The sequence below is a fragment of the Electrona antarctica genome (genome assembly GCF_951216825.1).
Source record: "Electrona antarctica genome assembly, chromosome: 4".
NCBI lineage: Eukaryota > Metazoa > Chordata > Actinopteri > Myctophiformes > Myctophidae > Electrona > Electrona antarctica.
In genome coordinates this window covers 43,506,419-43,524,921 of record NC_136809.1, presented here as the reverse complement: position 1 = coordinate 43,524,921, position 18,503 = coordinate 43,506,419, and the positions used below count along the sequence as shown (strand labels likewise).

At 41.4% G+C, this 18,503-nt stretch overlaps 1 protein-coding gene and 1 pseudogene across 2 annotated transcripts in view; both read left to right on the top strand.

Moving 5' to 3' along the window:
* The first annotated feature begins 1,751 nt into the window (after positions 1-1,751).
* Positions 1,752-5,783, top strand: LOC306922533 (histone chaperone asf1b-B-like). The gene is made up of 4 exons (XM_079500207.1): positions 1,752-2,048; positions 3,266-3,381; positions 4,231-4,407; positions 5,035-5,783. Exons 1-4 carry the CDS (start codon positions 1,940-1,942, stop codon positions 5,227-5,229), a joined length of 597 nt encoding a protein of 198 aa, XP_079356333.1. The 5' UTR covers positions 1,752-1,939; the 3' UTR covers positions 5,230-5,783.
* A 2,944-nt stretch (positions 5,784-8,727) lies between these two features.
* Positions 8,728-18,503, top strand: part of LOC306921831 (cAMP-dependent protein kinase catalytic subunit alpha-like) — an 18,567-nt pseudogene continuing 8,791 nt past the window's right edge. Inside the window, exons 1-3 of the transcript XR_013792511.1 lie at positions 8,728-8,826; positions 10,276-10,337; positions 11,471-11,599. The product of XR_013792511.1 is annotated as a cAMP-dependent protein kinase catalytic subunit alpha-like (transcript). The remainder of the gene's footprint in view (positions 8,827-10,275; positions 10,338-11,470; positions 11,600-18,503) is intronic.

The following is an 18,503-nucleotide window of genomic DNA, read 5'->3' as shown; positions in this document are numbered from 1 at the left end:
TACATAGCAGGGATTTTTGTCCAGTGTCCACTTTAGTTGACTTTAGTCTGGAAATGGGACATCTTTTTATGTTTCACCTCGCTGTATGGCGTGCCAATTTTTGTTTTACACCTCTGCTGCTTAGCGGACAGTGTGGTGTTGTAGAGGAGGTCTCCACGGACATGTGCGTATGTCACACTAGTCGATACATAGCAGGGATTTTTGTCCAGTGTCCACTTTAGTTGACTTTAGTCTGGAAATGGGATGTTTTTTGACCTTTCACCTCGCTGTATGGTGTGCCAATACATTTTTTTACACCTCTGCTGCTTAGCGGACAGTGTGGTGTTGTAGAGGAGGTCTCCCCGGACATGTGCGTATGTCACACTAGTCGATACATAGCAGGGATTTTTGTCCAGTGTCCACTTTAGTTGACTTTAGTCTGGAAATGGGACATCTTTTTATGTTTCACCTCGCTGTATGGCGTGCCAATTTTTGTTTTACACCTCTGCTGCTTAGCGGACAGTGTGGTGTTGTAGAGGAGGTCTTCACGGACATGTGCGTATGTCACACTAGTCGATACATAGCAGGGATTTTTGTCCAGTGTCCACTTTAGTTGACTTTAGTCTGGAAATGGGACATTTTTTATGTTTCACCTCGCTGTATGGCGTGCCAATTTTTGTTTTACACCTCTGCTGCTTAGCGGACAGTGTGGTGTTGTAGAGGACGTCTCCCCGGACATGTGCATATGTCACACTAGTCGATACATAGCAGGGATTTTTGTCCAGTGTCCACTTTAGTTGACTTTAGTCTGGAAATGGGACATCTTTTTATGTTTCACCTCGCTGTATGGCGTGCCAATTTTTGTTTTACACCTCTGCTGCTTAGCGGACAGTGTGGTGTTGTAGAGGAGGTCTCCACGGACATGTGCGTATGTCACACTAGTCGATACATAGCAGGGATTTTTGTCCAGTGTCCACTTTAGTTGACTTTAGTCTGGAAATGGGACATCTTTTTATGTTTCACCCCGCTGTATGGCGTGCCAATTTTTGTTTTACACCTCTGCTGCTTAGCGGACAGTGTGGTGTTGTAGAGGAGGTCTCCACGGACATGTGCGTATGTCACACTAGTCGATACATAGCAGGGATTTTTGTCCAGTGTCCACTTTAGTTGACTTTAGTCTGGAAATGGGATGTTTTTTGACCTTTCACCTCGCTGTATGGTGTGCCAATTAATTTTGTACACCTCTGCTGCTTAGCGGACAGTGTGGTGTTGTAGAGGAGGTCTCCCCGGACATGTGCGTATGTCACACTAGTCGATACATAGCAGGGATTTTTGTCCAGTGTCCACTTTAGTTGACTTTAGTCTGGAAATGGGACATCTTTTTATGTTTCACCTCGCTGTATGGCGTGCCAATTTTTGTTTTACACCTCTGCTGCTTAGCGGACAGTGTGGTGTTGTAGAGGAGGTCTCCACGGACATGTGCGTATGTCACACTAGTCGATACATAGCAGGGATTTTTGTCCAGTGTCCACTTTATAAAGTCCATGCACTCCAGTGAATAGCATTTATCCATTTAGATAACTTTTTTACGTTATTTAATTACTTATTTTTACACAGAAACATAATGTGTGTCTTATAGCATCATATAGCATCATTTAAATGCTTCATTTGTAGTTTTAATGTGCAAATTAAACTTTTTTTCAATACTCTAGAGGGTACTCTTATTTTGAAGAGATCGTCCACCGGAAGTCTTATATTTGCTCACTAGATTTGCCAAAAGAACAGTGCTAGCGCTTCTCGACGTTTTCACAAGAAGTGTACATCTTTTTTAGATCGTGTAACTTTCTAGGAATTGCGACGACATTCTAACAGCCGTGTCAAGCGGTTCACGAAGTGTCTTTTAATTAGGCAATAAGGTCTCTCTTGCTTGAGCTCATACAAGAAGATAAGTTACGAGAAGATGGCTAAGGTGCAAGTATTGAATGTCGCTGTGCTGGACAATCCAAGCGGCTTTGGAAACCCCTTTCAGTTTGAAATGACATTTGAATGCATGGAAGATTTGCCAGAAGGTGGGTGTTGATCTATGCTATGTGTGTAGCGCAAAGCTGTGTGAAGTATTGTTGGTCATTCCATATTTGCTCATTATGTTATGTAGCTAGCTCTCTGGCGTTAGCGACTCGTTATTGGCGAGACAAGAGGAAACTCGTTAACGCTATGGACCACAGCTATTTTCACTGATAATATGTAAGGGGATTGTAAGGTATCTGTTATGATGTAGCTCAGCTGTTTCAAGGAACGGCGATATGGCAATTTGTTGAAATTTGGCGCTGGCGCGTATTCTTGCACAACAAGGTCACGCCTTCTTTCAGCGATTGGTTCATTCACGACTTTGCAAGGAGCTGATTGGTGTATCCCCTGTTACTGTAATAACAGGAAAACTCCGCACCATATGGTGCCTATAATAATCTTGATGTTGTGACTCGGATGATGATCAAGCTGAAGAACATCGATCAAGTATCGGATACAGGAAGACTTTAATGTTAAATTGGCTATATATCTTAAATGTGTATACAAAAAAGTGGTCTGAAATAATGTAAAGTGTAAATTATTTGAAATGCAAGGGCATTGAAGGTACATCATTATCAGACATAATGTACCCTCCCAACTTCTTGTTTATGCCCACTGGCTAGTGGCTACTAGTCATAGCCGCAATTTGCAACACTATTCTTTTCTTATATGTTGAATCTAGAGTTGCAACACCAACCATTGACAGCCCATACATCCAAACAGAATAGTCACATCTGATTGTATTAAAACGAAGTTACAGTCGCCAACATTGCAGCTGTACGAAAAGCTTGATATTTCTATCCTTCTAAGTGTTGGAGTGATGGAGTTTGTAAGCTCATTTTCAATAATGCAACTTCCTGCTGCCTCTTGCATTATCAGCAATTTCAAAACGCAGACTATGGCACTACGCATGGCTGTTGTGTGATTTCCGACTAGCGCTTCCAAACTCTTAACACTTGAATTTCTTGATTGAAATAATGTGTCTACGTGTCTACGGTGGATTTTTATGAAACAAACATTTTGCAGATTCTAAATTGTTTGTAGACTAGCTTTTTTTCACTGACAAACTAAATTAAAAAACTAACCTATGATTAAAACTGACTAAATAAATATAGTGACACTATCGTCAAATCAAGACTAGGGAGTTACTAGTGGAGAACTGGAGATCCAGTAGAACTAATCTATCTCCTTCACTTCTTGCCCTTTTGTACTGCTATAGATCTGGAGTGGAAGATCATCTACGTGGGATCGGCTGAGAGTGAGGAATGTGACCAGACTTTAGACTCTGTTCTTGTTGGCCCAGTACCGGCGGGTAGACACATGTTTGTGTTCCAGGTGAGATCTTGTCTTGATCAGCATCATCCTGATCCAGTTGTGAAACTTTGTAATCAACAGTCTGAGGTGTGTGCAGACGTTTGTCCTGCACCTGATAACCAGAGTGGATCTGCATGCTCTATTTGATTTAATCTTCATTGAGACCTAAGGGTTGTAAACTTTCTAAAGTGTGGATCCAATAAGAGCTCTCTCTGGCCTAACCTTCTGTCGACATCACCCCCTCTCTGAAGAGTAATCTGCTCTATTCCCTGGAACCTAAGGGAGGAGATAGGATGAGAGGGATTATTAAAGTGGAACCTGAGGGAGGAGATGGGATGAGAGTGATTATTAAAGTGACAGGGTAGTTTTCATCTTTTCTTCTGATTGAACTTTTATGTTCACTGATCCTTTGTTTTAGGGGACGGATAGTTTTACCAATATAGATTTTATCACATGGACATTTTAACAAATATATATAACATTTTTGTGTTACATGTGATGACACCCTTTACTGGAAAGGCTTTCCCCTGTTCTGGGATGTCTAAAGACAGTTTTCAAAGGGTTGTTACACTGGGCACAGTTGCCATAGGGGTAATTGCCTGGTTTAAGTGGGGCCAGGAGAGTCTGTTTTGGTGGCGGCAATATGTTGGCTCTAACCAATTTGTCCCGTATATTTGGTCCTCTTTTATATACAAACGCGTGGTTCAAAAAAATACAACAGTTTGTCAATATAACCTTTTTTTTTACCTTGAGTAATCAAAATGGTAATTGATAGAATAATCGCTAATAAAATAAAATAAATTGTTGAAGCCCTAATTTGATTACTAATATAATAGTAATATGTCTCTGTTTCCTTATTTATACCCTCAGGCAGATGCTCCTAACACAGGGCTGATTCCAGAAAGTGATGCTGTAGGGGTTACTGTGGTTCTCATAACCTGCACCTACCTTGGGCAGGAATTCATTCGCATTGGTTATTATGTGAACAATGAATACACAGACCCTGAACTGAGGGAGAATCCGCCTCTCAAACCAAACTACACCCAGGTAACAGCATGCCTATGCCATACTAGCCCTGGTCCAGAACGTTAGCGAGTGGACAGAAAATTCCACGTCTGTGCTAGCCTGTGAGGGCTCTGACTTTAGAAGAAAATGCTGTTTTGTGTTGTTGAAAGTCTATTCTCCTCTCAGGACCCCACCTTTTCTGTACAATATAATTTTTGGGCATAAAATATTTTATTTTGAGCGCCCTCTACAGATCAGGTCAATGGGTAATTGAACAGATCTGTAGACTAGAGGGTGGTCTAAATACAATGTCTAGTGGACATATTTTATTTTCTGCCCAAAAAGTATATTATGCAGAGAAGAAATGCTTCCCACCCTGGAGAATATACTTTCAACAACACGAAACAGCCTTTGTTTCGGTGAGTAGCGAAGTAGTTTTGTTTATTTTTACTAAAGTTGGGAGCTCTCGCACGACAGTGGAATTTTCTGTCCATGTGCAGCAGAGCAGTGCCTGGCAGGGCGTTGGAGAGAACTCGCTAGCGCTCTGGACCAAAGCTAATGCCACACTCCTTCAACCCCATCCCAATGGAAAGGCAACACAAATACTTGGAAACATGAGATGAGTTAATGTGACTCCACACCCCTTCTCTCTCTCTCCCTTTTTCTCAGCTGCAGAGGAATATCTTGGCCTCCAACCCGCGTGTCACACGTTTCCATATCAACTGGGAGGGCACTGCAGATAAAATGGAGGACAGTGAGAATGTTGACCCTACCCCTAACACCAGCATGCTTCCTCCGTCCTGTTTACCTGGCAAGGCGCCGCACCTTGGAATGATGCTTGACAACTCAATGGACTGCATGTAGGAACCACATTTATACACACCATGGACAAGACCCACGAAAACAAACACACACGCAGACATGGACACACAACTGCATATTACGTCTCATAGATGTGCATATGTGGTAATGAGGAGAACGTAATAAATTACACAGATGGGAAAACTCATTCTGATGAATGCACAAATGGGACTCACTCACCTCCAGCACTGCCTTAAATCTCCTTGTCTTGTTCTGTTTATAAGCTCAGCCTGAAAAAGGCCCCTGATATGATGACCGTGGTATCTCCTCTAGGCTGACACATACAAACCCAAGTTATGTTGCAGTTTGACTGGGAGAAAATGACAGTACTCGACAGTAAAAATCAAACACACAGATTTTAACTTAAGCAACCGTCTGGCACGTGACTGCATGTTTCGGGCCAGAATTGAATTTGGCTACCAAAGGGTACTGTGTGGAGTCTCACTCTAATCACTCCTGTTTGTCAGCTCTGGAGGAGAGCGTGTTAAAAATGTAAAATATTCATTGATTAAACTAAAAGAAAATGTGGTACACTTATATCACACATCATTACCTTATTTTCATATTGTTGAGTTATCATTGTGTTCTGATAATGGTTGCATGTTGAAGCTTTTTTTACTTAGTTTCATACATATAGTTAACCTGACTCCGCCAGATGGGGCAGCAGAGAGTACACTGGGTTCCCCCCTCCTGCTCCCATCTGGGAACTCTCAGGCAGACTTGATGCCCGGCCACAAAACGGCCTGGCCAATCAGCAGCAGCTAGAAGCTGCTGCTAGAAGCTGCTAGAAGCTGCTGCTTCCTGGGAGCAGGAGGGGGGAACCCAGTGTACTCTCTGCTGTCCCATCTGGCGGAGTCAGGTTAACATATAGTTTCTTCCAGTTAGAACCAGTCTAATACTGCATTCCAAAATTTCCCACTAATAAATGTCCAAGCATGATCGGCTACACAGTCAGTTGAAATGAAAAATATATAGGGCTGACTCCCATTACAAGCAGGAATGGTGTGGGGAGTGGAAAGGCTTGTAGCCTGTCCTTTGTTGCTAGTGTGAGTGCAGCATCACCAACAAATCTTTAATATTGCTCCTGGATTCCATAGTATCCATAGTAATAAGTAATTTAACCCATTCAGGCCTGACGTCGAAATTAAAAAAGAAAAGTTTTCTAAATCATGACAATTTTCGGAAAGATTTGAGGCACATTTTAACGATTTTTCAAAAATAGCAGACTTACAAGTTCATAGCGCGCCACCGAGTGGCGCGCTATGAACTTGTAGATCTGCTATTTTTCAATAGCTAAATTATAACAATGTTTAAAACACAAACGGGTTCCCGCCCCAAAATGGGTTAATGTGGTTAAACGCTAACGTGACATGGATGCGTTCCAGGTCTCAATGGATTAAAAGTAATTTTAATCCTAAATCTCACCATGATCAAACTGTCTGCACTCACCTGACTGGAACTCTACATGGAGAAGCAATTCAAAAATGTTTGTCATGTTGCCGCTCTGAATTTTGTTATTAATGTGTATTCTCTGCCTCTTGCAGGCTAATAGTACTTGTAATATTGTTCAATGTTAATAAAGTTTCAGCTTCTTTTTGGTAATCCTCATGCTGTTACTCTAGTAACCACATACCTAGCCTTCCACAATTGCACAGGTGTGTGGGTACTGGCTGATTCCCTCTTGCTTTTCTAATTTCATTCATAAAATTCAGCATCAATCACATCACTCCACCATTTTCACTGTGGCCTCATGTTGCTAGGCAACTGGTCAGAAAGAGGAAGGGGCTCTGTTGCTCTGCCATGGTAGAAACGGCTCATCCATCTATCTGCCTGTTCTCTGTTCATACAACGGTCTCTGTTTCTCCTTCTCTGTTCTCTGTTCATACAACGTTCTCAGTTTCTCCTTCCTATATGATCAATGATCTGCATACAAGGCTGAGCAAATGGTGTGGTCCAGGGCTGATGTCTGTATGACATCATGTACTTAAATATTGTGGAAAAGAAACATGCAAGCTCTCTAAAGTAGAGGGGCTGTTGGTTATTTCATAGCAACACAATGGTACACATCAGAATCAACCAATTTATAAAGCCTTTATCACCTCAGTTCCACAGTATTTCATTGGAAATATTTTTTTTGCTCTATAGCCGCACCCGACAAACTATTCCCAGCATCCTCGTTATGTTTGGAAGTCATGTCGTATCGCTCCTGCGTGCATTAGGCCTATATTCTGACCAACATTACTAAAAATAGCTCACGGTTGACGTCACTCGCCCAAACGTGTCTCTCTCACAAAGGTGGGGGTACGCGAGGCCTTTTGATCAACTGCTGAGCCTGTGCTGACCAATGCTGCAGTCTGCAGACCAGACTCTAAATTAGATCTGATCGTCTCACGCTGTGATTGGCTAATTGGTTGTCAAGCAACTCGATACGCGGGGAGACAGACAGACAACTGCCCAAAGAAACTCATAAAATGAATTAGCTTTGGAATTAACGCACTCAGATATGACCATAGAGTATAAAGGATATGACCCAGATAAGTCTGTTGTTAAAACACAAGTTAACAACCCAGTTACTATCCGCACAAACTTTGTTTCGACAATGTCATTGATTCACCGTTCTCTGATTGAGACTAGCTTAGTTCTCACATCCAGCTAGAAAACCTAGATTCCCACGATTTTGTCTCGCCGAACCATTGGATTAGAGGAGAGAAGGGAGGTATCCATGGAAACGGTTGGAGGAGAGAGGACAGAGGGAATCCATGGAAAGTACCGTAGGCGCGTACATCGTCTGGAGGAGCCCAAATCTGACATCCCATGGTCCTTTGCTTTGCCTTTTTGTCAGGACGGGAGGGAACGGGATCGTTTGTTTACCCGGCGGCAGTTGCCAGTAGACCTACAGCAGCGGCACGTACGAACCATTTTAGTAGGCTACAGACGGCCTATGAACGGACAGTGTTGCTGCCTCAACAGTCAGCCCTAGATTTCGGCGGATAGGTTCGCTCGGCCCTGACAAACATCGGAGGGCTGTGTTGTTTTATACCGTTGCCTTGCCCCTGACATTCGTTTTGTGTTCGAGGACGCAAGTGGACCACTGTCAACGCGGTCTCCCTGCCCTCAGCCACTTAATGCAATCGGTCTTTCGGAGAAAATCGGACTGGGGAGAGGGAGGGAGCCGGTTGGGGGGCTCGGCGGAGAGATGCAACGAGGTCTCACTCGTGCGCTGCTGAACACGGCTGTCGGCTAGACAGAAAAGCCCACCGACAAGATACTCTGGTTTCCAACAATAGCTCCTCCGTTTTAGGCTACTTCAAACTTCAATACTCCTAATTTCTATAAAGCTGCCTTGTTGCTTTACTGTGGAGCGAGTGAGAAAGGCGTTTCGTCGTGCATCGACACTGCAACAACAGCTGGGAAGCTGTAAACCACGAAGACCGCTTCATATTTGTTTCATTAAAATAGCACATCAGACCCGATCCTGTTAGGTTGGAGTTGTGGAGGCGGCTGGCGTGCAGAGAGAGCCACGAACCGCCTGTCACTACTCACAAGTTGCCATCATGGGCAACGCGCCCACGGCTAGAAAGGGCAACGAGATGGAAAGCGGTGGGTATGGTGGGTAATTCATGGCACCTGATCACCTTCAGGAATGTCAGGGATAATATGCTAATGGTGCATTATGAAGGGTAGTGTGTTGTGTGGGTGGGTTCGTTGCTTGATTGAGTTGATTCTATCATGTTTTTGACTGGAGGTGTTGTTGGGATGGAAAGCAGCTGCTCTTATGGCAGATTTAGGATTTAGGTTTAAATACCATGGTTTATAATAATTATAATATAACCTGTTCCAACTCCAATCGTATAGTATTGAAGGGTGCTGGGAGTGGAGAGGTCAATCAGCCCTAGATGAGCTACATGATGTGTAGTAGTAGTAGGCTATTGCATCCAAACAGGTAGGCTATACACTACACTACTGTATTACTGCTAAACAGTAAACTGGCCTGTTCATGTTCACAGTCCGTGATTGGTAATATGCATGATCTTTTATTCAGACTTCAGTATGGCAGAACACACAATTAACTTAACTTTCAGAGTTAACGCTATACTTTCTTACTTTCCTCTGTTTCCTTGTTGTATGCTACACCACCCCTTCTCTTATGTCATTTACATGCAGAGCTTTAAGTTTACACCACACACATTGCATACACATAACTGCATGGGTTAGCTTTATATAACTCCAGGAAATGTTGCCATTTTTCATATAGAGCAGAGGTGGGCAACTTGGACGATGGCGAGGGCCAATATATTTCCACACTCACTCCAGAGGGGCCACATAGTGGATATAACTGTCGTAGCAAAAATAGCCGATCTACAAGCTCAAAACGCGTCGCGCTGCGACGCGTTTTGAGCTTGTAGATCAGCTATTTTTGCTATATTTTAATTGAAAACCTGAATAGTTTTTGGAATCCTGAAAAGTAACCTTTTTTTAATTGAATTTCAAACGCATTTAGTTATAGTTATTTTAACTTTATGAACTGTTAACATTACAGTCCAACTACATTGGACACAAAAAGACAATAACATTTTAATACTAGTCATTAAGTACTAGTCATTTAATACTAGTCATGAAGTAATTCATATAAAGCGGGTTTGGAATTGCAAATCAGTATTCTGATATTAACCTGCGGGCCGCATTAAGTGAAGGTGGGGGCCGCATGTGGCCCCCGGGCCACCAGTTGCCCACCCCTGATATAGAGGATATATGCATGCATATGCATAAAGTGAAAGGCAAATTGAGTGGCAAATCGAGTGGTAAAGTGAGTTTAGCGTTGTTTAACGTAGTTCATTTAATACAATCAGATAGGATTTAAATGTTAGCTGAGCATGAACTCAACTTGACCTAAATATATGAACTCAGCTTGACCTATAAGTCAAACCAGCCATTATATTTCTCCATGATGGGATCCACTTTCCCTTTGCTCAATATCTCTGTCTCTTGGTCTGCCTACACATGTAATTGTACTTATTAAAAAAGTGATGGTTCTTTTACTTTTCACAGTCAAGGAGTTTCTGGCTAAAGCTAAAGAGGACTTTCTCAAAAAATGGGAAGACCCGGCACAGGTTAGTGTGCATGTATAGTTGTATACCCAATGTGCATAAATATTGAATCTGCATGTACACTAGTTAAACCTAGGTAAAGAAAGATGCGCTTCCTCTGGAAACTGCCCTCATGGTTAAGGCAGTGGGTGCTCAGCTTTAAATATAACTTAATTTATAAACCAACAAAGTGGAAAAAGCGGCACTCCAAACTAGTTAAGCCTAATTTGTACCAATTCGCCAAAGGGGCTGTGGCAGTGGGCACATCTTCTCATAAAAACATCTTAACATATGAAACTTTTGCTGAAACGTGAATTTTGCATTTCAACATTTGATGCATAATCTTAAAGGTCCGCTGACATTCCCCCTTTAAAGCTGAAATGTTATTCTACTGTCGCTCCCTTTTTGCATGTGTTGATGCACACAAACCCTTTAAAATGTGCCAATACTGAGCTTCAAAGGTTATTTTGTTGCTTTTTTAAGATTATCTTTTATCACGTTTTGCTTTTGATCGAAAAAGGACAGTGTAGACAGAATTGACCGTATAAGGACGGAAAAGGTAAAATACATTCCGGCTGGAGACTTGCTCCAGCCGGAATCAAACTGGGGATGTTGTGATTGTGTGGTTGAGGCACTCTCCAGTCGATTTTCTCCAATATTCAGCACAAGAGAACATTGTCAAAGACACTTTCAGAATCACCCAAGCACTATTAGGAAACATAATTGCTGCCTTCTTTAGAAACTATAACATAGTTATTGATTAGACATTTCAACTTTAGAATGAAATTAAGCCTAATTTTGGGGACGTGCGTGAAATAGAGAATGTCGTTATTGATTATCTAATAATCTATTATGGACGCAAAGATCAGCATCCTTCTTAAGGGGCCGTGTCCACATAAAGCATTTTATTGAGCTTTTCAGCCATGCATTTCTATGCTATAGAGACACTGGAGTGCTCCTCTTCCTAGCACTAAGCATCACTCTTTGGAGAGACACGTCCACAGTACTCTGAACATGATATCCAAAGCTCTCCTTCGCTCAACAAAAGTGCTCTGTGGACACGGCCCCTTACACTGCATTTCTCATTCTAGTGCGTCCTGTGATGCGTGTGTTAATATGCAAGACCGCTTAACCCACCTTGTCTTTCCTTCATTCAGAATACTGCTTGCCTGGAGCAGTTTGAGAGGTTGAAGACGCTGGGCACAGGCTCGTTTGGACGTGTAATGCTAGTCAAGCACAAAGAGACGGGTCAGCATTATGCCATGAAGATCCTCAATAAACAAAAGGTCAGCTCACATTAGGGTTTGGTCAGGAGGTTGTCACGGAGAGGTGATATACTATAGTAAATAGTAACATTATTATTATTATTATTATTATTAATAATAATAATACTTATTATTATTAATATTATTATTATTATTTATTTTTCTTTTACAAATTATTGTCATTGACATTACCATCACAATTACATCACAATTGGACACTGGAAAATGTTAGCCATGGAAATGTTATGGCATTCCTTGGTATGGGCCTTGTACAGTATTTATAGTTATCCTGTAGTGGGCAGACCACAAGACTATACTATACTACAGGGGTAGGCAACCTCAGGCACGAGTGCCAACATTGGCACAGGGGAGGGTGGTCACTGGCAAGTGTGTGAGAGAGAGATTTTATTTAAGTATTCAAAAAGGTCTGTGAAATGAAGTCCCCTCACATACACCCTGCACATAATTCTACATTCACTCAAACTCAGTCTGTGTGAAACAAAATAGGCCACATAAAAAGGTTATGTATAGCCTATGGAGTATGGACAATCAAAATCAGATGGAAATATTACATTACAATCATACTGATTATCAAGAAAATGAAAACATGGCACTTCATGTCAAAAAGATTGCCGACCCCTGCTATACTAGATATATTGATATACTGTATATTGATATTCAGTGATTTCTTTTGGTAGGTTATGTTATCCAAGGTGAAGTAAAAGACACTTTCTAGAGGACTTCCGGTATGACGGCACGCTAAGCAGACGTGTGTCTCGTACCTCCGTTAAAAAGTTATTGAAATCCTGATAATATTAAAACAGTCCACTGCTAAAAGTGACCATTCACATGCCTAATCGTTACACTAATGAAGAAAGCAAAACCACAAAGCAGTCGTCGCGGTAAAACGCAGTCTAAAATAGATTTTGCCTCGCCCAAACAAACTGGGGAAGCCAGCAGCAGCATAATGGCGGACCATGAGGAGGAAACCACCGGTGACGAAGGCAGGGGAACCGGGCCGCAGTTGCAAGTAATCCTTGATGCAATCCAAGAATCAAGAACAGAAGTTTCCAACAGATTTGATGTGGTGCTGGCTGCAATTGAAAGAATTAGAAAAGAAGTGGGGGACTGCGTGGAACGGATCGAAACTGCAGAAACTCGCATTTCTGAGACCGAAGACACGCTGACTGGCCTGCTGACCAAGGTAGCACGCCTCGAAAGACAGAACAAAGACTTGAAACAAATGGCTCTGGATGCTGAAACAAGGTCCAGACGATGTAATTTGAGATTAGTACTTTTACCGGAACAATCTGAAGGGGATAATGCCTGCACTTTCATGGAGAAATGGATTCCAGAGGCTTTTGGTATCACACTAACTGCAAAAGTGTTCCTTGGAAGGGTGCACAGAGTCGGACCGAGAAGGGGTCCAAATGCTCCACCAAGGCCTCTCATCATGCAATTTCTGAACGACCGAGACTTGATGGCAGTTTGGAACGCAGCTAAAACCAAAAAACAAATACTCTGCAAGAATAATCCAGTGAGGTTCCACAGAGATCTGCCGACCGACATCCACAAGAAGATGAAGGGATTCGACGAGGTGAGACAGGCGTACCGCGACATGGAATTACGCTGTGGGATACAACTACCGGCCTGCAAGCTCCTGGTGACCTACAAGGACCGAACGCATTCATTCAACAATCCTGAGGATGCAGCGATTTTCGCCGGGCGAATTAAAGCGGATCGGAGACGAGAGGGTGAACCGCCAGCGCCAGGAGCCGGAGAAGGAGATTCAGGAGGTCTGGGACGGGACGAAGATGAGTAGAAAGATGTGCGGGCTAGCTTGCTAGCTTGGTAAGCTTTTGACTAGCCTCGGGGGCTAAACTTCAATCGAAATATTCATTCACATCCTTTGCTACTATACTGTTCTTAATCTAGGCGGGGTTATCACAAGCTTAAATTTTTGCACTTTATTTTATATTTATTTTACAAACGTATATGGGGTTCATGGGACTGAAGCAAGTGTGTCACTAATCTCATGGCATTGATACATTGACCATACCATCACAAACTATTCAATCGCGCAATGTCCTGAATCCACATATGACTGACTTTATTTTTTATTTTTTTTATTATGTTATCCTAGAAGTTTATTTACTTAAATGTGTAAACCGGGTTTATGGAACTGTTGTACAATTGTTTAGTAGAGTTGGGGGCGCAGGCTAGTAATCACTGGAGACTGACTTCTTTTACTTCTTTTTCTTCTTATTATCTGAACACGGCTTGAAAAATGCTCCGGTGCTTGCGCTGGTTGTGCTTAGTGACTTTATTTATTTATTTATTTTTTCTATCTCGCCACTATTTAGACAGAATACACGCTCGTTTTACGGTTTATATTTCGTTTGTTGTTTTAAAAAGAAGGTGAATATGTTGACATAATGAGAGGGTGGAAGGGTTGGTGCGCTAATGTAGGGTTGGTCATGTGTTTGGTTGTGTTGTTGGGGATGAGCACTCAATATCCCAAGATGCATTTCGCGGTACTCAATGTCCCAGGGTGCATCTCGCGGCACCATTTTGTTTCACCTCCGGGTGTATTTAGGCTCGAGTGGTTGGGTAACTTTGGTGTATGCTGCCCCCTGCAGCATTCAGAGGTTTCATGTGTTTTCCTGACCTGTGGATACACTGAGTTTACAGTGGCTTGGATTTAAAATAGAAGGGTAATTTGACAATCCATGTTGACAACATTTACTGAAGTTAGGTATGGTTTATGTTGGTTATACTATTACATATGTAGCTAAATTAAACCATTATACAGAGTTTAAATTATTTTAGGCTAAAATTCAAATAAAAATTCAGGGAAATAATGACAATTACAACTGATAAGAGCCATGATTAACAAGAGTTATAATTGGTATAATATGTATGATTTAAAAAATGGCTATCATATGTATTATGTGTATTACTATAAAAAAAAAAAAAAAAAAAAAAAAAAAAAATGGAACCGAGAAATGCTTGGGTTTACAGGTTACGAGGGTTACTATGGTTATGATTTGCACTGCTCATTGTTTTAAGGCTTTGATTGACAGGGACTGTTTTCATTTAATTAACGGAGGGAAGAGAGTAGATCCAGAATCGTTCAGCGTTGTTTGACTGTTCCTCCACAAGGGTGGAACAGATTTCGGCTGTACCGAAGCCAATGGATGGGGGGGGGGAAAGAAGTCTTGTTAAGGGGCTTCAAGGGTTGTGTTATTTGTGTGTTTTATGTGAGGTCTTTTTTGGTTTATGTGTATGTTTTGAGTTTACGGTATAAGGGTACAGGGTTGGGTTTGAACTATGACACTTTAATTATACTTTTACTTAAAGTCAACAGACATGACCAGTGGATTAGAAGTTAAATTCACATCATGGAACTGCAGAGGGTTGCAAAAACTCAAAAAAGTTAAACAGGTTATGGGGAGACTGAAAGATTTACAGTCTAAAATAATATTTTTACAGGAGACTCATTTGGAGGCAAGCGGGGATCTTAGGATTAGGAGGAGGTGGCAGGGTGAGGTTTTCTCAGCACCCTTTAATACTCAGGCTAGAGGAGTTTTGACTCTTGTGCACAGGTCTATTCCTTTTAAGGTCACAAAGGTAATACCAGACAAAATGGGTAGATACTTGATCGTTCAAGGCACTCTCTTTACAGAAAGTTTAATTTTAGTCAATATTTATGCACCAAATGCAGATGACCCGAAGTTTTTCAGCGATCTTTTTATTCTTTTGACATCACTTAAAGGGCATTACATCATTGCGGGAGACTGGAATTGTACTCTGATGCCAGACAAGGATAGATCATCTCAATCGGATAAATCTCATAAAAGGAGTAGGGAAATAATTCATCAATTTATTAAGGAACTTAATTTGAAAGACATTTGGAGGGAAAAATACCCTGACACTTTGGTGTACTCCTGTTTTTCTAAAACCTATGGCTCTTATAGCCGTATTGATTACTATTTAATCTCTGCAAATTTGGCTTACAAAATTAAGGATTGCACATATGACAGCATTTTAATTTCGGACCATGCTCCCAACAGCCTGATCTATGTGGATCCGGGTCTGAGGCGGGATCCCCCTAAATGGAAATTCCAACCCAAATGGTTGCAGGATTCAGAGCTGATGGACTTTCTAGAGCAGCAAATAGACATGTACTTTGCAGTTAATACTACTGAAACGTCAGCCTGCACTAGATGGGAAGCATTTAAGGCATTTATAAGGGGACAAATAATTAACTTTACCAGTTCAAAGTCCAAAAAGGCCAACCAAAAAAGATTATTATTGGAGTCAAAAATTAAAAATGTAGAGAATATTTATTTCAAGAACCCCTGCCCTAAACTACACCAAGAGTTGTTGTTGTTGAGATCTCAATTTAATGAAATGTCAGCCTCTAAAGCAGCTGCTAACTTACTAAAGCTTAAACGATCTATATTTGACCAAGGAGAGAAAGCGGGCAAGGTGCTGGCATGGCGCATTAAAAAACTCCAAACAGAAAGATCCATTACAATCCTAAAAAACAGTGTTGGGGAAACAGTGGCAGACCCTGTTGCAATAAATGAAGCGTTTAGAGAGTATTACGAAAGATTATATAGCTCTGAATTATCACAGGGACATTCACAACAGGACTCATTTCTGGACAACCTTAACTTACCCAAGATAGCAGAGGAAGATAATGCAAAGCTGGGGGCAGGTTTAACTCTAGGGGAAATAGCTGAGGCTATAATGTGTATGAACTCTGGAAAGGCGCCTGGACCAGACGGCCTGCCTATTGATATCTACAAAAAGTTCATATCCAAACTCAAAACACCCCTTCTGGAAATGTTTTCAGAATCTTTCCAGACTGGTATACTCCCGCCTACTCTGAGAGGAGCCCTGATCACCCTTCTCCCAAAACCGGGGAAATCAAACGATAAATGTGAAAATATGAGGCCTATTAGCCTATTGAATTCAGATTTAAAAATACTTTGTAAAATTATGGCCAAAAGACTAGAGGTTTTATTACCTGAAATCATAACGGGAGATCAAAACGGTTTTATGATTGGAAGACAGGGATTTCATAATGTGAGGAGGGTCCTAAATATTTTACATGACCAGAAGGGGGCGCCAGATACTGCCTTACTGTCACTGGACGCAGAGAAGGCATTCGATAGAGTCGAATGGCCTTACTTGTTTGAACTTTTGGAGCGCTTTGGCCTCGGAGAAAAGTTTTGTAGGTGGGTCAAACTCTTGTACAACAACCCTTATGCAGAAGTAATCACCAATAATATTATATCAAAGCAATTAAGGATAGGTAGGGGCTGCAGACAAGGATGCCCTTTATCCCCCCTTTTGTTTTTAATCGCAATAGAGCCTTTTGCTGTAGCGGTGAGGGGAAGTACAAGAATTACAGGTATAAATATTGGCGGGTTTGATCATCAAATTGCTTTATATGCTGATGATGTGATTCTTTTTCTAAAAAATCTGGAACAGTCAATACCAAGGCTTATGGAGCTCATTAAGCAATTTGGCAGTATATCCGGTTATAAAGTTAACAATTCAAAATCTTCTATAATGCTCCTTAACCCAAAAGAGAGAGCTAATCCGCCGAATTACACAAGTCACTTTAGAACGGTAGACAAATTTACCTATTTAGGTATCCAGATTGTCCCTAAACTAGAAGATGTGGTAGATCAGAATTATAACCCAATTATAGAGTCTATTACTGAGGCGTTGGACAGATGGTCAAACCTTCCAATTTCTCTTATAGGTAGAATAAATATCCTCAAAATGAACACACTCCCTAAACTGTTGTATTTGTTTCAGAATATCCCCTTGCCGCCTCCTGACGGTTTTTTTACTAAGATGGAAAAATTGTTTCGTAATTTTATTTGGAATAACCGACGCCCCAGGCTCCGTTTATCGCTGTTATATCTACCTTATGATAGAGGAGGGCTAAAGTGCCCTAATGTGTTATGGTACTATTGGGCAGCTCAGTTGAGAACTATAATGTTCTATTATACAGAGAGGGGATCCCCTACGTGGAGGAACATTGAATCATACTCTTTGAAGCTCCCGCTGCCCGAATATCTCTACTCTAATTCGAGTAAAAAACTGAAAAGATATACCGCTAATCCTATTGTTAAAAACATGATTAAAGTTTGGCAGGATGTCAGACTGTATCTTTTGGATATCCAACCCAGTTTTCGATTCAGCCCAATTTGGGGAAATGAACATTTCACCCCAGGTAGGGCGGATGGGGGCTTCAAGATATGGGCTGAGAAAGGGATTAAACAATGGAAGGATGTTTTTGACAAAAGGGGGAATCTACTCTCTTTTGATGAACTAGCTGCTAAATACAATTTACCTCGTACACACTTCTTTAAGTATTTACAACTCAGAAGCTTTATAGGGGTTAAACAGGTGAACTCTCTGACACTCCCTCCCTTGTCAATAATAGAGAAAGAGCTTATCAGAAACCCCTTTAATAAGGGCATCATTTCTGACTTATACTCTATGTTAGTAGAATTCTCTCCCGAATCCTCTGAATCCAAATATAATGCATGGAAGGCTGATCTGCAAGAGGAATTGACACTGGAAGAGTGGAGCACGGCCTGTACGGAGGCTCAATCCCAGACGGGTAACACTCGGTTAAAACTATTGCAATATAATTGGCTGATGAGGGTGTATATCACTCCAGAGAAATTAAATAAATTTAGTGCAGATATTCCAGATACTTGTATCAGATGTGGTAAAGACAAAGGTACACTTTTCCATTGTCTGTGGGCATGCCCAAGAGTGAAAGAATTCTGGGGAGAAGTAAGGAGGGAGATTCAGAAGATATTGTTGATAAATATTGAGCTTGACCCGAAACTGTTTCTATTAGGTCTTTATCCACCTGGCCATAAGATTCAGA